At 42.4% G+C, this 20,805-nt stretch overlaps 1 protein-coding gene across 1 annotated transcript in view; it reads right to left on the bottom strand.

Annotated features, from left to right (window-relative positions):
* Positions 1-1,140: 1,140 nt before the first annotated feature.
* Positions 1,141-20,805, bottom strand: part of KIAA1211L (KIAA1211 like) — a 54,467-nt gene continuing 34,802 nt past the window's right edge. Inside the window, exons 10-12 of the mRNA XM_030570606.1 lie at positions 8,600-8,799; positions 6,094-6,241; positions 1,141-5,560 (exon numbers count right to left, since the gene is read on the bottom strand). Coding sequence (XP_030426466.1) covers positions 5,418-5,560; positions 6,094-6,241; positions 8,600-8,799 — 491 coding nt within the window. The 3' untranslated portion in view covers positions 1,141-5,417. The remainder of the gene's footprint in view (positions 5,561-6,093; positions 6,242-8,599; positions 8,800-20,805) is intronic.

Below are 20,805 nucleotides of genomic sequence, written 5' to 3'. Positions count from 1 at the left end.
TCAATATATAATAACTGTATATGTTCTTGTGCCTTGCTGGGAACGGGCACAATGCTGGTAAAGCTAGTAGTTTGTAAACAATAATAGCTTTACATGTTGCTGTGCCTGTCTTCAGTACAACTTGCCATTTATATTAATCCTCACTCAGTGTTGGTCTTTAATTCTGTTTTTTTTACTCTGTCTGTGTTGCCTTTATAGTCGTAAGTCATCAAAAACCTTTCTTGAGGAATAATTAGTTGTTTAGTTTCTCTTTTGCGGACACTAGTCAACTTCATTACATGTGTGTTGGGTGTGTGAAGTAGCGATCACCCAGAGCCCCATTAGGATCCTGATGTGTGTCTCCCCCTTCCATTAATCTCCACAATCACCTTGGTGCCCCTTGGTACTCATGAGATGGAGAATTATTTAGGTATAAGAATTAATAAAAGTCTTCTGATAGCATTTTCAAGTTTTTGAAGTCAGACAATAAAATATCATACAGTAGAACCTCACCAATTTACACTAATTACTTGGAGATCAATGAATGCTGGGAATATGTAAGTGAGGGTGAAATTCAGCCATGTGAAGAGCGCGAGCATAAAGCCTATGCACCACTTAAGACCCTACATAAATCCTATTTTGAGGACTTAAATAGTACATGGACCTTATTTTGACTCTCTAAATGGCTGAATTTCTATGGGATTCTATGGAAGGTGCTGCACTGCCAAATATTCTCAGAGTTGCTTCTTTTTTTTACAGTACAAACCTGTAAAGTTACAACCATAAACACAGAGTCCTGTAATTAAACCCTTGTCTTCCACAGTAGAGTGCTCATCATGTATATGAAGCAAACATGGTGGCAATTTTATTATACTCTTTAAGACTAACAGGCTATTAATTGTATCACAAAATAACAAGCTGTTTGCTAAACTACTGTTGAACATTTTTACTGATGAGACTTTAAATATCTATTTGTCTCTTAAAAAATGAACAGATTTTGTAAAGGTTTTCTCTGTTAAACACGACAGACAGCATAACCCCATTTTGAAGTAAAGTCCAGAGAGATGTTTTAGCCTTAAAAATGTATTTATTACATTTTGCTATACAACATTAAAAATTGTTTAGTTGTGATTTTTTTTACTTAAAATTACAGAGCTAAAAGTTAAGATATATTATAATATTACAATAAGCAAAATAGTAAACACTGTTTAAGTCACAAAAATCTACAGTTTTCTGCATTCAGAAACATACAGTACACAATTTCATTTACATTATATGCAGTACTTTAGCACTGGGGGTTGACAGGACCTCCAAAACTTGAACTTCATCATTAAACAGTAAGCAGAAGAAATGGTTTTAAACAACATAGGGTCCATCACTTTGGGGAGAGAAAAAAGGCTCCTAAGGATTTCTGGTCTTCATCTCCATATTTTGTTTGTTTGTTTTAATCTAACTAAAACGATATTACTTTATGTGAAAAGGCCATGGATTAACCTTGTTTTTTCCAATATTATTTCAGTAGATTTGCTACTGGATACTGTATTGTACTTGTTGCAGCTGAGCAAAATGGATCATGTTGAGTCAGTCATATTGCTTGTGGGCTGAAAAAGTACAATGGCATCTACAGTAAAATTGATTACAGTTCTTTCCACACAGTCAAGAATATAAACTATAAATCAGTTTGCTTAAATACATTTTATTACATCCTGGGATTGCCAAGTACAATCCATTTGGCTGAGAGACAATATGCAGGATCTGAAATAGTTTTGCATTATTTCCCATGTTAGTGGACAATAGTGACTGTTTAGCAATTGGCTATAGCTGAGTCACATGACCTTTTGATCTAAAATAAAGAAACTCCAGCACAGGATACTATTGGTACAATAACCTATTTGAAGCAAAATCAAGCCCTACATTTGAGATACTTAAATTTATGCCATTCTGATGGACTAATGCTTTAAGATCTGAGCACATATCATATAATACTAACCACCCTGTAAAACCAGAACTTGCTTCCATGGAAATCACTGGAAGTTTTAGTTTGATTTCAGTGGATCCACAAGAAGGCCCATAGCAGCCAACTGTCACTGTTCCTGGCAAAGTCAAGTTAGTGAGAGTATTGAACATAAAGGATGCTATCCTGGCCACACTGAGGTCAATCACAAAATTCACATTGACTTCACTGGGACTAGGATTTCATCCAGAAGGTGGCAAGATCAGGCCCACATTAGAGCTAGGGCTGCACTTTGTGGGAAGGTATAAGACAGCTGCATTAGCTCATCTCGCAAACTATGTGTGGGGTCCATTTTTTGTATGTTTGTGAGGCCCAGAATATTGTGTAAGAAACCCTAGAACACTCTGTTAATAATCTTCTTTATCTTGAACCTTTGTCTGTCAAACAGAATTTCCTTAATGATATTTGGAATTGTCCCATGTAGTTGTTGCACTGCTCACTCCCCAGAAATTCAGGTGAGATCAGATACATCTTAAATAATTTAGAACAGAGAGAAAACTTTAAAGCAATATAACATACCATTAACTCCAGTTCAAGTTAATTTCCAGAAAACATTCTACTTTTCAGTGAGGGTATGAACAGGCAATAATTAAAGGATAACGTAGATTTTTTTAAAATTTAATTTTATGTTTTACATTTTCCCTTTAACGTGGAAGGGTTTATTTCAAGAATTGTGCAGATTGCAATGCAGTACCTTAAATAAACTTTGTATTGTGATTTCATGAGTTATTTCTTAATGTTAGTTTTTGGGGCTTTTTAAAATTGTGTTACAGTACCTAAAAGTGCAAGAGAGTGTCTTACAATGTGTTTAAGAAATAACTGTAGAATAAACTGTGATTTTATATTCTATGTTTTGAGAAATGAATGATTATTAACTGTGATTAAAGACTATATTGCAAATGCACAAGCACAAAGGGCAGAGTGAAGGTTGCTCATGCAAACAATTTTGGGGCAGTCTGGATTTGAATCTGAATTTTGTGCTTGAATACATTTCCACTTTTAATATGACCAATATACAGCTGATGAGGATGTTTCACAGGAGTCTGCCTTTAAGACTGAATAGTTAAACTTCTCCTTCTACTCCTGGTTACTGAACATTTACAAAAACGATTGTCTTGAATTTTGTTATTCCAATGAGATTGGTGGGAGTTTTGCCAGAATAAGAACTACACGATTAGGCACATAAACAGCAGATTCATATTTATGTTTTCAGAAGACTGAAAAATATTTTAAATTCTATGATGAAAAGGTAAATGTCATCATTTGTAACAAAAGCTCTAGTCTGTTTTTATTCTTTAAATAAATGAGTTGTGCTATACTTACTAGAATCTCTAAAGAGCAACTAATGCCAAATTGAAAATCTTCAAAAACATGCTTTTTACTCATATATTCTGTTTTATTTCCCTCACTTTCTAGCACTGAGGAGATCTGATGAAAATAGCTTATTTATCTCAAGTGTTCATATACGCCAATGCCTTATTCTTTATCTAAGTTGATTTACAAACGCTTCATTAAAGTTGATTAAAACACATATTGCCTTCGGCTACCCAGACCCTTATGAAACATGAGATTTCAAAATCTCAGACTCATGGATTAGAAAACAAGGACATTCTAAGTTAAGGTTCCATACATATCCCTTAAAAGAATATTAGTCTGGCAGGAAAAAACAAACCACAAATTTATAAAAACTAAGAAGTGAACATCAAGGTGCTGCTAAACACATACATTACAAGCACCCAGCCTTGCTCTATTGCAGGGGTTCTCAAACTTCATTGCACCACGACATCTCTCTGAGAACAAAAATTACATGATCCCAGGAGGGCAGACTGAAGCCTGAGCCTGCCTGAATCTCGCTACCCCAGGTGTGTGTGTGGGGGGGGGGGGAAGAGGTCAAGCCCCACTGTTCTGAGTGTGGAGGGCCCAAGCCCAAGGGCTTCAGTGCCAGGCAGGGGGCCTGTAACCTGAGCCCACTACCCAGGGCTGAAGCCCTCAGGCTTCAACTCTGGGCTGTTGGGCTCAGCTTCAGCTCTGGTGACCCCATTAAAATGGGGTCACGTCTCACTTTGAGGTCCTAATCCACAGTCTGAGAACTGCTGCTCTAGTGTTTTTGTGGGAGGAGAGACTGATTCCCTTAACAGCAGGATACTAATTTTAGGACATTTCTGAATGAATTGTTAGTTTCTTTGTGATTGTGCAGCAGGAAGAGAGGAAGTACAATAAGGTCAGCGTGATCTCTATCAACCAGCTGCAACTACTTCCCCATTTCAATGTTGGTACACAACCAGCAGAGGTGCCCATGAAACTGCATAAACATGAACAGAGGTGCCCATTAAACTGATTTGGAGTTGCGGTAGGCACAATGAAAATAATATTGTTACAGCTTGTTAACATACTGTGCTATTCCCAGTCCCTTTTGCCATTCAGATGAAGGCAGAGTTAAGTCTGTGAGGTTGTACTGTGTTTGAAGCAGCACCTTAACTGTTCAGTTCCTGGTTTTGTAACATTTGAGTTTGGGCTCAACAAATCCCATACGCTAGCTCGTTAATCTTTATCTGAATTCATAATCTTCATCTTTGATATCATAAGCAAATCCATTGCCACTAAATATGGTGCCACAAACCAACATGATGAATTCCCATAAAAAACAGAACACCCGCATCTGGGTGAATTCTGGAGAAGAGCATTCATGAATACATACATGAGATTCCAATTCAATCCAAACACATTTGTTTCCTCTTTGCTTGCTTTTCTGTGCCCATTTGTGCAGCCAGTTTTGTTCAGGCAAGTATTTCAGGATAAGTTTTTATTCATTTTCACACACAAACAAGTTTGTTTATGCCTCAGGAATCAAATCAGAAAATAGAAACCATACCATGTGACTCAACTAACCAATTGCACAGTTCAAACAGCAAATTCTGAATATTTGATAAAGTACTCAATAAAAACAAGTCATGAACACATCATTGGCCCAACCATCTTTAAAGAATGTCTGTCAGATAACGCCAGTAAAAGAGATTTATATTATCACGATCTGATAGTGGACAATTCACAAATAGATAATGAGCAGTGTAACAATGTTTGCAACAAAAAGTTCAATAAGATTTAACAAAGATACTCGTTTTATGCAATTTTAATGGGGGGGAATACATCATGTATATAGGCAGAATGTTTTTCTAAGTTGGTGTGTATGTCCTTAAAGTAGATTATTTTTAAACCATTTCTAGTACCATCCTGATTGCTACAGAAGGTTTAAGGTAAACTTGACGACAGCACTTATTGCACTCTTTTTTCAAAGCTTTATAACAAAATCCTTCTGATGTACCATAAATTCTTCATTGTGATTAACTAATCTTTAGAAGTTCAATTATGTGGACTACTCAATTATCCTAAATAACATATACTATTGGTCTTGAGATGTATCGCCCTATTTTATAATCTGTGGCATATCACTCCAAGCTTGGGATTTCTTTTTGGCAAGTTCCATCCATGATGGCTGATCTGGAACAGAATGACTGACTCTCTTAAACTGGTTCATTTCTTCTTTCTCTATCAGCACTGAGGATTGAGCTATTGTGAAAAAAAATATATACATTATGTTAGCTTGATGCTCATATATAGACCTCACCTGTTTCTTTAAAACAGTACATTGTCCTACAAAATTAAACCTTTACATTCCACAGGGAAACTTACTCTACAGTGCATTAACAAAGAATTAAAATTGTACTATAGATCAAATGCAATATTTGCATGCATTTGACTTCCTCTAATGGGGGCAATGCATGTAGGTTCCAATCCAGTGAAGCGTCCAGTGCCCTCAACTCACATTGATTTCAATGAGAATTGAGTTTGCTACAGAATTAGCCCATTATAAGCAGCATTCCTGAAAATAAAACTGTGGAAACTAGTGTTAAAGAAACAACTACAATTCTTGCTCTCACTGCAGCCAGTGAGAAGTGGGAAAGAGACAAGTCAGTGTGGCATGGATCCTGCAAAAAATTAAGCACATGGGTAATTTTGCTCATATGAGCAAAGCCATCCACATGTTTCAGAGTCTGCAGGATAGGAGCTTACATCAGTATTTCAAGCATTTGTTTTCATACCAGGGACATGATGTGACAGCGAGTTGGCTCTTGGCAGTGGCTCGTTCACGTCAGACTTTGTCTCATTCCTCAGTTCTTCAGAAGAAGTTTTAGGTGCTAAATGTGAAGGTTTGCTCCTGATGAAGTCTGCTTGTTGCTTCATTGACGCCTAATTACATTGGGGGGAAAAAAGCAGGTAGAAATTTTTTAAATAATTAAACGAGAAAGAACAATAGTGGGAATTTAAAAGAAGATGAACAACACAGGAGTGAACAAGATGCTCTTGCATAACAATGGAAAAGTCTTGTCACACACTTGTTCCATTTATTTCACTCAAGTTATCACCAGTTCATAAATCTCTAACATTTTGAGTTCTGTTTCCAGGACTCTAATATTGCAATTTAAAAAAGTGCCTCTGTATTTTGTCTTATTTACAACAGTGATTGCAGAAGATTGTTACTTTCACTGCAAATTTATTCTTGGCCACATGCATCTGTCTGCTAATGTGAATAGAGAGGAGCCATGCCTGGCAGAAAATGGTTTGTGGTGCACACTGCAGGAGCTGTGGTTTCACAATATGTTTCCCTTTCTTCTCTCCAACTATGTGAGTTCAGAACTCTGTGGTGGTGGAGAAGGCTAGGGTTGGGGGTAGATGTTCTTTGAGGCACCATTTCCTTCAGATCCTCATGAATTTCCTTAAGGAAGGCAATGCTGACCACATCAGCATACTCTTCCTTGGGTTCCCCTACTGTCCGGTGAAACTCCTCCATGATGGGAATCCATGGTAGTATGTTTCTGGAAGGAGCCCTGCTACCATGTGGGACAGAGATAATGGGAGCAGTGCAGTGGCACTGAGCCTCATGCCCTATGGTCAGCAGGATCTTGGGGTACCTACGGGCTAGAAGGGTCATGTCTCTTAGCTGTTGTATGGAACCAATGTACATGGCACAATCTGCAGGATACAATGCAACTTGAAATCAGGAGATTTCTGGCCCTTAGAAGAGAATTTCTCAAATAGGGGATGATTTGACCCTCTATGTTTTAAGTAGCAAAGAGTCCTGTGGCACCTTATAGACTAACAGACGTATTGGAACATGAGCTTTCGTGGGCGAATACCCACTCCGTCTGGCAAGGCGGTTTTGAAACCAAGCTGTTCTGTCAGGATTAAATCACTGAGAAGATTTTGGATTACTGTGAAATGTGTATGGGGATTTTAAATACACACAAAAAGAACAGATTCAGTCAGTAGGGATTGAACAATTTAGCACATCAGTCAGTTTACATATACACAAAGCAAGGCCTGATCCTGCCAGCACTTATGCAGATGAGTAATTTTACACTCAAGGTGCAATCCCAGAATCACCCAAGATGCTCCAATACATCTGTTAGTCTATAAGGTGCCACAGGACTCTTTGCTATTTTTACAGATCCAGACTAACACGGCTACCCCTCTGATACTATGTTTTAAGTGTCGTGAACATATACAAACTTTATTTTGGTTTATAATCTCATCTGGACACATGATTAGGGAACATTTCTTGTTAATCACACTGCCGTTGTTTGTAATCCTGTAGAGAGGCCTCTTTTAAAACTTTAGAATACAATACACTAACCTCACTTTCTATCAGGAGAGCTTCATGTAAGGAGTTATTTAGCATGAGTTTTCTAAGAGGCAATGCTAACTAATATCCAGTGTCACCATCACATATAAGTCTGATTTATCACAGTACAAAAAGCCAAAATCTAGATCATAAGAACATACATAAGAATGGCTATACTGGGTCAGACCAACGGTCCATCTAGCCCAGTATCCTGTCTTCCAATAGTGGCCAATGCCAGGTGCCCCCGAGGGAATGAATAGAACAGGTAATCATCAAGTGATTCATCCTCTGTTGCCCATTCCCAGCTTCTGGTAAACAGAGGCTGGAGACACCATCCTGGCTAATAGCCATCGATGGACCTATCCTCCATGAACTTATCTACTTCTTTTTTGAATCCTGTTATAGACTTAGTCTTCACAAGATCTTGATTTTGTCACCGATTGTCAAACAGAAAAGTTATTTTTACCTTATTTCATTTCTCCAGACCCTGAAAATTGTTGGCAAGGCGGTTTTGAAACCAAGCTGTTCTGTCAGGATTAAATCACTGAGAAGATTTTGGATTACTATGAAATGTGTGTAGGGGGTTTAAATACACACAAAAAGAACAGATTCCCTCAGTAGGGATTGAACAATTTAGCACATCAATCAGTTTACACATACACAAAGCTAGGCCTGATCCTGCCAGCACTTATGCAGATGAGTAATTTTACACTCAAGGTGCAATCCCAGAATCACTCACGTGTGTAAAATTATTCATGAGAGTAGTCATGGGACTATGCATGTGTACAAGAATTTGCAAAATCAAAGCCTTTGTAATTATCAATAATAATTAGATTTTTACAGAATTATTTAATAGCAACTGATCCAAAGAAAGAATGCAACAGCAATTTTACACAAAAGCATTAAACAAGTTTGCTTGTAAGCACCTCCATTCTTTCCTTCTCCTTATTTTGTTTTTCTGTATCCGATTTAACATCTTGAGCCACAAGTTTTTCTTTAGTAGGGTCCGGCTCCTGTTGCATGTCCCTCTGCTTCTGTCTTGCTATAGTAATCCAGGCTGGCTTTGACTGGCTGTCAGTTCCTCCTGCAGAGTCTGCTGTAATCACTGGGGAAGGCACAGTCTTCTCTGTTGACAGATTCATTTGGAAACAAGGTTATTTGAAAGAAAACCTTAATTCATTTTAGCTCCTTCACTGTCTCATTTCACTGATTTGTTATTACAGGAAATGTGATTGAAGAACATTTTATTTTGACCCCTTGAGAAGTTTTGATGTTACTGTTCATTATTCACTTTGCTAAATGACAATTTTATTTGTAAGTAATGCTTCTGTATCTTTGTCCAGAGAGTGTCACCGTGTCACTCCTGTCATATGAGCGATATAAGGCAGCACCAGTCAAATTACATCAATGCTGCAACTGTGAATCGCAAACTGTCAACAGCTGACCACTCTTGATTTTGCCTCTCTCTCCTAAATATCAAGGCAATGCTTCCATAGCACTAAAAAAAGAGAGAAATGTTAAAATGGAAAGCCACAGAAATGAATGCAACAGGCCAATTTCACTGCTGGGGTAAGTGGATGAGTGAAAATTCCATAGACTTAAATAGTTGCACCCAGTTACACCAGTGGTGAATTTGGTCCATCAAGCAGAAACAGCTCTTACTCCTAAGTAAACAAGTTAATCTCACAGTGCTTAAAAGGTACAAGAGAAGTAACACTAATCCTAAAACACTAACTACCTGTGGGCCTGCTCCTCTACACTGGAAGTCTTGCCACTGATGTAGATGGCAGCAGGATCAGGCACTTGTGTATCACTAGTAAATGAAAAATCAGCACTGTCAGAGAGTGTCATTTCAGATTGGTGAATGAAATACAGGAACAACATTTACAGAGGAAATCCTAACTGCAGTGTCTGGTGCTAACGTCTGGGATTCTTGGGAGCTGTCAGGGAGTCCTGTAGGACTTGTCTTCACCAGAAAGTTAGGTTGTGTTAGAACACAGGCTTGCAGACATATTAACTAATGTGAGGCTCAGCATGCTGTTGCAGTGAGTGGAGACAGGAAGGACCATTATGTTTTACATAGTTTTTCTGGACATGAGTAAACTCTACTGGAACCAAACTTGGGTTAACCACAATCACTGGACAGGATGTTTACTATTACTTGTCCCTGTCTTCGCTGCCTGCACAGTCATGTTTAACATTGCATTAGTTAACACAATTCCTCAGGGTCATGTTCTAACACAACCCAGTTTTCAATTAAGACAAGCGTGACAAAAGAGAGGCAGTATGTGGGGAACAAAGCAATCAGACAGTAAAGTGTCAGAAGAGTCACCCCTCTGGTGTCAGCACTGTGGCCTGGTCTATATTAAAAAGTTAGGTTGACCCAGCTACATCGCTCAGGGGTGTGAAAAAGCCACCCCTCTGAGTAATGTAGTTCAGCCGACCTAACCCCTGGAGTAGACAGCGCTAGGTCGATGGACGAATTCTTCTCTCGACCTAGCTACTGCCTCTCGGGAAGGAGGATAACCTATGCCAATGTGCCACTGTAGTATTTCAAGTGCGGCAAGCCCTGCGTGGTGAAAATCTGCACCTGCCAATGCAAACATTTCAGCCCTGTAATGCCTGATGGGAAAGTGCAGAAATGGTTAAAGAGAATTAGAAAGTCAAAGTTTGACTAAGGCTTCCAGGCAGTGCTCATGGCCCAAACACCAGTCACTGCCTTTGAGATCATATCCGGGGCCGTCAGCCAAATACGACTCCCAAATACTAGCTCAGTGAGCTGAGGCATAAGTAAACTTAGAGGCTCTTGCATTCCTCCTAGAACCCTACCATGAAAAATGCAATTGGTTGAAAGACTGAAAATCCTTGGTTCTTTCAGGATGAAATTTTGCAGGCTGACACCAAGTGTGTGCCAGAAGCACTCCTGGTTGTTAGAAAGGGAAGAACAAAGCCTGAGTAATATTACCTCCTTCCAAAGACCCACCTAGCCCCTACTCATGGCCCTCAGCTGATTCAGCTGATGAACATGGCCTCCTGATTGCCTGAAGACTTCAGCAGGCAGTTTTAAACTCTGCAACAGGCCTGTTTCCCCGGCTGCTCCATAACATTCCATGGTTGCAGCTGTGATTCTGGTCCTGCTCTCAGCTATCCCTTGCTCCTAGTCCTTTCTCCAGACTCCTTCACCTGGTGCCTGATTCCTGCTCCTAGCTCCCAGTTCCCATTCCTGGCTCCTGTCCCTGCTCCTGCTTGGGTTGATACTTCAGCTCTGACTCCTGAATTTTGGCTCTTGCTTGCTTCCTGGACTTGGCATTCAATTTCTGAACACGTCTCTGACCCTTGGCTCCTGATTTCTGGCTCTCGGTACCGGCTCACTCCCCAGCTTTGATAACTTGGCTCCTGGTTCAGACCACTAGGCCTGGCTGTCCCTGTTCCAACCATTAGTTTGCCCTCCTGCCCTGACCACTAGGCAAGGCTGCCCATAGCTGGGCATTGCACCTCCTGGAAGAGGTGAAAGTAGATGATTTGTCTTGGACAGGAATGAAGAAAAGGGCAATTCTTAAAAAAAAACTGTCATCACTGTCAGGAAGTGCTTTAGGAAGTGCAGGGCCCAATTCGAACAGTTTCGACGGGGCCCCGGCAGGGATGACTAAAAAAAAAACCACACATGCGTAAAAAAACAAAAACACACACATGTAAAAAAAACACATGGGGCTTGTATTCACCGGGCAGTGCTCTGAGTCTTCGGCGGCACTTCGGCAGTAGGTCCTTCACTCGCTTCAGGTCTTTGGCGGCACTGAAGGACCTGCCGCCGAAGACCCAGAGCGAGCGAAGGACCCACTGAAGTGCCGTCAAAGACCCGAAGTGCTGCCAGGTGAGTAAAAATTACAAAGGTACCCCTAGCCAAGGAAGGGATTTGCACTGGGCAAGGGGCCCTCTTAGACGCAGGGCCAGATTCAGGGGAATTGGTGGAATAGGCCTAAAGCTGCCCCTGATCACTGTCTAAAATAAGAAGGAAAAGATAAACACTGAGCTGCAGAACTGTTACTCTCTCTTCTCACGGAAACCACAGCAACCAGGAAAATTACTGTAAGAAGTTGTCACTCTCTGGTGTACAGAGTACAGGGATTCCAAGGGAGTGAAGGAATAATCCAGACAACGAGGATGAGGTGTCTAACCCGGGGGCATGTTAAATGACACTGAAGGCAGCTGATCACTAAGGGACATGAGTCAACCGGATGCCCAGACACCCTTACTCAGATAGCTCTGAGGATGAAGGCTCAGATCTGAGGGATTCTGACAGAAAAATAATCTTAAACAAAATCCAGAATCTCAGAATGTGAGCAGGAGGTAATGGTAATGGCTTTGGAGTGACACCAAGAAAAATATTTCCCAAACTCTCCAACAAACAGTGGTGGTACTTGAACTCTTAAGACAGAGTGTCAGCTACTTGAGAGGGAAAAGCTCTCATGCACAAGGATTAATCTCTCCAACTCCAGGCCAGCAGCAGTAGTGTAGCAGGAAGCTCTGCAGAGAGAATTGCAATACAGCTCAAATCATCGATCAGGTGACTGGATTCCCCTACAAAATTAGACTCCTCCCACAAGAAAATACTGCAAGTGCCTGTTTTATTCAAATATGCAGCACTGGTTGCTTATCTGCCCAGGATACCCCTGGTTTCACTATGCAGGACTCCCTGAAAGCTAATAGTGCTCGTCTCATGAGCCCCATGTTCTAAAATATTGATACATTCTTTTCTCCCAAAATGACCATTTCCTCTGAATCATCCTGTATCCCACAGAGCCCCACAGCCGAGATGACTGGTATCTGTGACCACTACTGTGGTTTTTGCAGAAAGATTCCTTTTAACAGGCAGTTTGCCACTAACCACCAAGTGAGGAAGATTTCACAGGGAAGTTTAGCAGAGCAAAATTTATCTAATGCTTCTTAAGCATAAGTGCTAGAAAGGCTTAGAAACCGCTGGGTAACTTGGGACAGTGCTACTGCAGCTGGAACCAGATGATTATCTCATTGATTCTCACCACTCTCTAGAGATGAAAGCCCAGATTCACAAAGAGACTGCATAACTTTTAGGTGCCTAGAAAAATCACTGGAATCAACAAAATCTGAGTTAGGCACCCAGGCTATCTATCCAACGAATAGGAAAAGAGAGGTGCCTAAGAATGGGATCCACAAAAGCCAGCACGCTAGATGGCACCCCGCCAAAGCTAGCCAATAGCAGATGCCAATGAGGTGTATCCTAAGCCCCACCCCTTTTTGGGACTTGAATGCCTAAATTCAGGCTGGAAGGAGGCACCTATCTCTGCTTGGAATCCATAGCTGTGAACCTTCTCCTGGAGTCAGGAGTCTAAGATGTGTTGTTTTTGTTTTGCAAGACACCAGACAAGGAGGAGAAAGAGGTTGTGGTGGCACCTCCCTAATAACTTTTAGCCCAGTGGTTAGAGCACTTGCCTAGGATATGGGAGACCTGGGTTCAGTTCTGAAGTGTTTCTCTCAGTCTTTCTGGTTGAAGCTGTTCCACTTTGTATAAACACTTACATGGTCAGTCATTGAAGCAGCCAAAGCAGGGGCATTTGGGCATTCAGAGATCTTTCTACAGTTCTGACTGGACGTTCTCTGCCCTTTGCTGACTGGCTCCAACCCTCTCCCTCCCTCTCAGTTACTTCACCTCAGCTTCACTTCACACCTGTCCATTACTCTCTTCTCCACTGTCCTCATCCCCTTCAATGTCCCCTTTCTCTTTCGCTCATCCCCTCTAAACTAAACTAAAAAATCATGGCAGTAACATGCTGTTTGCTGCCATTACATTGTTCACTCTGCTTTCATGCCTTTCCCCACCCTGTGTCTGTCTTGTCTGTTTTGACTGTAAACTCTTTAGGGCGGGGAGCGTCTGATTCTTTGTGTTGGTATGGTACCTAGCACAATGGGCAGGGCTGGCCTTACTATGACGCAAACTGAAGGCGGCTGCCTCAGGTGCCAGACTGGGGGCGTGGGGTCACCACTAGGACCCAGAGTGTAGAAAATTGTATCTGCTGCTGGTGCATATGTATTCTTTCTGCTCTAGATGCACAGAGATGGTGGAGTGCTAAGCTAGCGGAAGGAGGGCACAAGAGACATATGCAGGCAGGAGAAAAGGTGAAAGGGAATAACAGAAAGCAGCAGGAGCTACAGGGAGAGAGAGGAAGAGGAACCTCTTATGTACCTCTCTAGCACCCTCAGGAGCCTGGACTGATTAACAACCGCTTCTCAGGGAGCTTCCTGTTTCCTGCTGCTTTCCTGAACCCACTTGAACAGGCAGTCAACTGAAGTAGTAGGAGCTAGTTAGGCCCTTAATATGCTGATATCTTCCCTCACGCAGGCCCTGCTACCAGCCTGCTTATTTGTCCCCTTCAACTGAGTGTTGAGAGCCACTATAGTTGGCACAGAAGAGCAGTCATGAGTGAAAAAAGAAAACGCCCCTCTGGGGCAGCATTCAGAAAGAAAAAGAAAGCAAAGGAAGCTCTTCTATCTAAGCAGGAAGGAGCTCTCCTGAGATACATAGATACAAATGTTCACGGTGAGCCTTCTGGCCCCAGTGAGGATCTGAGTGGTGAGCAGATGCCTGATCTTCCAGTTAGTCACAGTGCAGGTGACCTGGCAGCTACTGCAGCATCCATATCTCCATCTCAAATGGATGTAACCATGCACATTCCTGAAGAAAAGTGTAGATCAGAGAAGAGTGTGGTGAAGGCACAAGAAACAGCTGCTGATGAGTTTAGTTCCTTAAGTCTAGATGATCCAGGATTGTGGACCCACTTGAGCTGTAGCCTGAGGGACTTCCTTGTACCGCATGAGCCACAGTTGGTGAAAAAATTAATGTTCCCCAAAGACAAAGAAAATAGAAGTTTCCATCCAACACATTACTAGCGTGAAATCCTCAATGGTGACAAAGTGGAGAGGCCATGGCTTATGTACTCAAAACCCCAGAATGCTGCATACTGTTTTTGTTGCAAACTCTTCCAGTCTAATGTTCCAGCCACACTAGGTTCTACAGAAACAAAGGATGGAAAAATTTGGCTAGAAATCTGGCATGATGTGAGAAGGCAGCAAATCATCAGAGAGCATTCCATAGGTGGAAAGAGCTTGAGATGAGACTAAGGATAAAAGTTACCATAGATGATCAGCATCAAGAGAAGATTGCATCAGAGTCTCTTTAATGGTAAAATGTTCTGAAATGGCTCATTGCCATTGTGAGAATGCTTGCTACCCAAAACCTAGCACTGCATGGCACTTCAGATCAGCTGTATGTGCCAAACAATGGAAACTTCCTTAAAACTGTGGTGCTGATAGCTGAGTTTGATGCTGTACTCCAGGAGCATCTCAAGAAGAGTCACCATCCAAGAAATGTACACACACCACTACCTTGGAAAAACAATTCAAAATGAGATCATACAGTTACTGGCAACAAAAGTCAAACTGAAGATTGTGGCAGATTTGAAGTCAGCAAGATATTACTCTGTTATTCTGGACTGCTCACTAGACATCAGCCATACGGAACAAATGACTTTAATGGTGTGTTTTGTAACAACAACAGAACTTAGTGAAAATGTCCCTGCAATGGTGACTGTCCGAGAGAATTTTCTAGAATTTATTGACATTGATGATACTACAGGAGCTGGTATGACAAATGTGCTTCTTAAAAAGCAGGAAGATATGGGGATTGCGATAGCTGACATGAGAGGTCAGGGCTACGATAATGGTGCCAACATGAGAGGAAAGAACAGAGGAGTGCAGACACGGATCCAAGAGTTAAACTCTTGAGCTTTTTTTGTCCCATGCAGTTCTCATTCATTGAACTTGGTGGTCAGAGATGCAGCATCAGCTTCTAGTGAAGCTGCTGAATTTTTTAGTGTAATTCAAAGCATCTATGTATTTTTCTCTGCATCAACTCATCGATGGCAAATTTTGAAGCAACATCTGGGAACATCCTCTCTGACACTGAAACCACTGAGTGCCACACGATGGGAAAGCCAAGTGGAGGTGATAAAGCCTATCAAACACCAAACTGGGAAGATGGATGATGCCGTAATTGCCATTATGGAGGATAATGCTATTACAGGAACTGTTCGTGGGAGAACAGTGGCAGAGGGAAATGGAATCACCAGAAACAAACATAACTTCAAATTTCTGTGTGGCTTAGTGTTGTGGCATGACATACTGTTTGAAATAAATGTTGTAAGCAAGAGACTCCAAGGTGTTGACCTTGATATATCTGGAGCAATGGAACAACTGGACAAAGCAAAGTCATACCTCCAGTCTTACCGGTCAGATGAGGGATTTCAAAATGTTCTGAAGAGTGCAGAGAAGTTGGCAGAGGAACTTCACACTGAAGCTATTTTCCCACTCATTCAAGAATACAAGAATCACCAAAGACGACAACATTTTGATTACGAGGCACAGGATAATCCCATAAGAGACCCCAAACAATAATTCAAAGTTGAATTCTTTAACCAGGCGCTAGATTGTGCAATACAGTCAGTTGAAAAACGTTTCATGCACCTCAAGAAACACAGCAGTATATTTGGGATGTTGTATGATATTCCAAAACTCCTCACTATGCCTGAATAAGACCTACACCAGCAATGCAGGGCACTAGAGACAGTGCTGAGACATGATAACATGCGCGATATTGATGCGAGTGATTTAGATGATGAACTGAAAGCCTTTCAAGATACATTTCAGCAGGATCAACTCCAAAGGCTGTTCTGGATTATATGTGCACAAATAAGATGACCATCCTCTTTCCAAATGCTTTTGTTGCTCTGCGCATACTGCTAACACTTCCTGTAATAGTTGCCAGTGGAGAACACAGCTTCTCCAAGCTGAAGTTAATAAAAACACATCTACACTCCACAAAGACACAGGAGAGGCTGGTCGGCCTTGCAACCATCTCAATAGAACATGAGCTGGCCCAGACTGTGGACTTTCAGGTAGCAGTTCAAATCTTTGCAACCAAGAAGGCACGGAAAGCACCACTTTGATTATTCAAACAGATAAAAATGCCACTGTTTACTATGCAGACAAGAAAAGTTAACTTTCAAACATCTGAACAGCAAATGTGTTACTTAAAATTTTTGAACAAGGCATTTTAAGTTGTTAGTTCTCCTTTATTGGGGTAGGTAGCAGAGCAGTACCATGAGAGGAGTAGAACAGGAAGAAGGCAGAATTGAGACCTTTCAAAGTTTTGGCCCAAGCAAGGGGGCGTCATTTGAGCTCCCTGCCTCAGGTGCCAAAATGTTGTGGGCCGGCCCTGACAATGGGGCCTGTTCTTGGCTGGCCCTTAGACATTGCTATCAGAAACATGATTAATAATAAAACAATTAACATCTGGGGTTGCCCAGATGAGAGACATTTACCAGCACATGGAACAGAACCATCCATTCCCACCCCTCCCCTTGCCCCCCAGTAATAATTTGAGGTCTCCCCTGTGATAATGGACAAAGTGGCAAGTTTAATCCTAAATCACTTAGTCATATAACCTTACATCCACCTGTTTCTTCAGCATTTCCTGGTGGATGTCCATCCATCAATTTACGCTCAATATGGCCAAAACAGAGCTCTTAATCTTTCCACTCAGGCCCTCTCCCTTCCCCTACTTCAGTAATCATGCACACTGCCTCCCTCACCATCCTCCCTCTCACTCAGGTGCATAAACTGGGCAGCTGTCTTTCTAGACACATGAGACTAGGCCATGTCTCAATTCTACTGCTCCTTCCTGCTGAGCGTCTCTAAGATTAGCACTTTTCCTCTCTGTCCACACACAGAACACACTAATTTAGGCCCTCATCTCACTCCCTGCTACTGTTTCCTCCTCCTTTATGGCCTTGAAAAATGCCATCTTAAACCCATTCAAAACTCTGATGCAAAGATCATTCCTAGCTCATCCCTCTAACCATGTCACCCCGCCCCCGCGTTGTATTCCTCCACTGACGCCCACTGCATCAAACAAAAACTATTTGCCTTCATTTTGAAGGTCCTTGTGGCTTGTCTCAGATCTAACATCTCTTATAGGATATTGAGCATTTGACTTCTCCCTCCATGCTGCCAATGATGCCAGAATTCCCTCAAACACCTTTGTACTTTCTCCTGGACTGTTCCTTATAGGTGCTAGAAACTCTGTAAAAACCACAATGTTACCTTATTGTCCTTCTTCAACTGCCCTCAAAACTCATCTCTAAAGTGATGCATACAAAACACTGTACAATGACTAGGCAGCTGACATGTTGTGACCATTGATTATTGTGCTAAACATAATAGTCTCATTGTTACCTTGTTCTCCTGTTAGTTTGTCTGTACTGTCTCTCATCTTATACACTTGGACCATGTTTTTTTGCTATTAGTGTAGGCAGTGCCTAGCACAATAGTAATACATTGGTGTCTTTGGGTGTGTAATGGGGTGGTACCCACCTCCTATGAGCACCACCTTCTGGTCGGGTGTATCTGCAATTGTTTAGTTTACGGTGACCCCTGTCAGTGGTTTCTCAGGTGGTTTTTCAGTGACTCAGCCCTCCAGGCAAGTCTCACACATGGTCTGTCTGTGAGACAGAACAAACCCCTTCTGGGGTATATAGTTTTTACCTTGTCCTGGCCCTGGTATGGGGCTGTACCCCTAGGGCTTCCTCTTTGAAGACAGTCTTCTTGTCACCCTCCCTGGACTCAGTCCTTACTCAATCCCAGCAGCCAGCCAGGAGCTCCTTCACAGCTCCCCTGGTCCCTGCCAGCAGACTGTCTTAGGCTCATCTCTGGGACAGGCTTTGGCAGGACACTGAGGCCACCAGCAGGGGGCCTCTGTGTCTAGTCCACCCCATCCCAGGTTGCTACCATAATAATAATGTTTATAAATAAACAGCAGAAGATGACATCAAGCAGTTATGTTCTTCTTATAATACTTCAAGGTTGAAAAACTCAGCATCCCTGTCAGCCATGTTAGGGGGGTAGCTATCACCTCAAAAGATGGGAAGAGAGCACTCTCGTACTAATGGCAAGCAGCTTTTTGTAACTATTTTCAAATAAATTATCTGAATCTGTATGGACCTGACACTGGATGGCAAAGTTGTGACAATTGCATTCTTAGGAGCAATAGCTGATCTGTTTATCCTTTAGGAAAGAGGCTGTTTTAAGGAACCAGTCTATACATTTGCTTTTGTGATAGGCTTGGTCTACACTACGGGTTTAAACTGATTTTAGCAGCGTTAAACCGATTTAATGCTGTACCCGTCCACACTACGAGGCCCTTTATATCGATATAAAGGGCTCTTTAAATTGGTTTCTGTACTCCTCCCCTACATGAGGAGTAGCGCTAAAATCGGTATTACCATATCGGATTAGGGTTAGTGTGGCCGCAAATTGATGGTATTGGCCTCCGGGCGGTATCCCACAGTGCACCACTGTGACTGCTCTGGACAGCTATCTGAACTCGGATGCAGTGGCCAGGTAAACAGGAAAAGCCCCACAAACTTTTGAATTTCATTTCCTGTTTGCCCAGCGTGAAGCTCTGATCAGCACGGGTGGCGATGCAGTCCCAAATCCAAAAAGAGCTCCAGCATGGACCGTACGGGAGATACTGGGTCTGATTGCTGTATGGGGAAACAAATCTGTTCTATCAAAGCTCCGTTACAGAAGATGAAATGCCAAAGCATTTGAAAAAAAAATCTATAGGCTACACAGTGCTGCGTGACAAGTGTAACGGGAAGCCAGAGACTCAAATGGATGCTCATGGAGGGAGGGAGTGGGTACTGAGGACTCCAGCTATCCCACAGTCCCCAGCAGTCTCCGAAAAGTATTTGCATTCTTGGCTGAGCTCCCAATGCCTGTAGATTCAAACATATTGTCTGGCGTGGTTCAGGGAATAGCTCGTCAATTTACTCTCCCCACACCCCCCCAGTGAAAGAAAAGGGAAAGAAATCGTTTCTTGACTTCTTTCAATGTCGCCCTATGTCTACTGAATGCTGCTGGTAGATGCGATGCTGCAGCAGTGAAGAGCAGTATCCACTCCTCTCCCCTGCCCAGTGGCAGACGGTGCAGTGCGACTGGTAACCATCCTTGTTATCAACCTGTGAGTGCTCCTGGCTGGCTTCAGGTGAGGCTGGCCGGGGGCGCCTGGGTGAAAACAGGAGTGACTCCCGGTCATTCCCAGTAGATGGTACAGAACGGCTGGTAACCGTCTTCATCATAGCAACTGGGGGCTGAGCTCCATCAGCCCCCTCCTTTTCTTGTGTAAAGAAAAGATTCTGTCCTGCCTGGACCATCATAGCAGTGGCATGCTGGGCTCCTCTCCCCTGCACCGCTTAATGTTCTCCCTGGACTGTCATAGCACTGGGAGGCTGCCTCGCCCTCATTTTATCTCACTAACAAGTCATTGTTTCTTATTCCTGCATTCTTTATAACTTCATGACACAAATGGGGGGGGACACTGCCACGGTAGCCCAGGAAGGTTGGGGGAGGAGGGAAGCAATGGGTGGGGTTGTTGCAGAGGCACCCCCCGTGAATGGCATGTAACTCATCATTTCTGCTGGATCTGACACGGAGCAGTTGTGCTCTCTGATACACTGGTTCTCTAGTACACTTGCCCCATATTCTAGGCAGGACTGACTCTATTTTTAGAAACCATAAAGGAGGGATTGACTCAGGGAGTCATTCACAGTTTTGCCTTTGTGACCCTGGACGATCTCAGCCAGGGGCACCCATGATAGCAGCAGACAGCACAGAAGGACAGATAATCGTAATCTCATTGCCAATTTACACTAGCAGCAGACAGTACAGAACGAGTGGTAACCATCTCTGCTATCATGCAAAAGCAAATGAATGCGGCTGTGTAGCGCTGGAGTATCGCCTCTGTCCATGGCATCTAGTACACATACGGTGACTGTAAAAAAAAAAAAAAAAAAAGCTGAACGGGCTCCATGGTTGCCGTGCTATGGCGTCTGCCAGGGCAATCCAGGGAAAAAGGGCGCGAAATGATTGTCTGCCGTTGCTTTCCCGGAGGAAGGAATGACTGATGACATTTAGCCAGAACCACCCGCGACAATGATTTTTGCCCCATCAGCCACTGGGCCCTCAACCCAGAATTCTAAGG

Source organism: Gopherus evgoodei, chromosome 1 (assembly GCF_007399415.2).
Source record: "Gopherus evgoodei ecotype Sinaloan lineage chromosome 1, rGopEvg1_v1.p, whole genome shotgun sequence".
In the NCBI taxonomy this organism is placed as follows: domain Eukaryota; kingdom Metazoa; phylum Chordata; order Testudines; family Testudinidae; genus Gopherus; species Gopherus evgoodei.
Note: the sequence above shows the minus strand (reverse complement) of the source record. Positions and strands in the feature narration are given on the sequence as shown.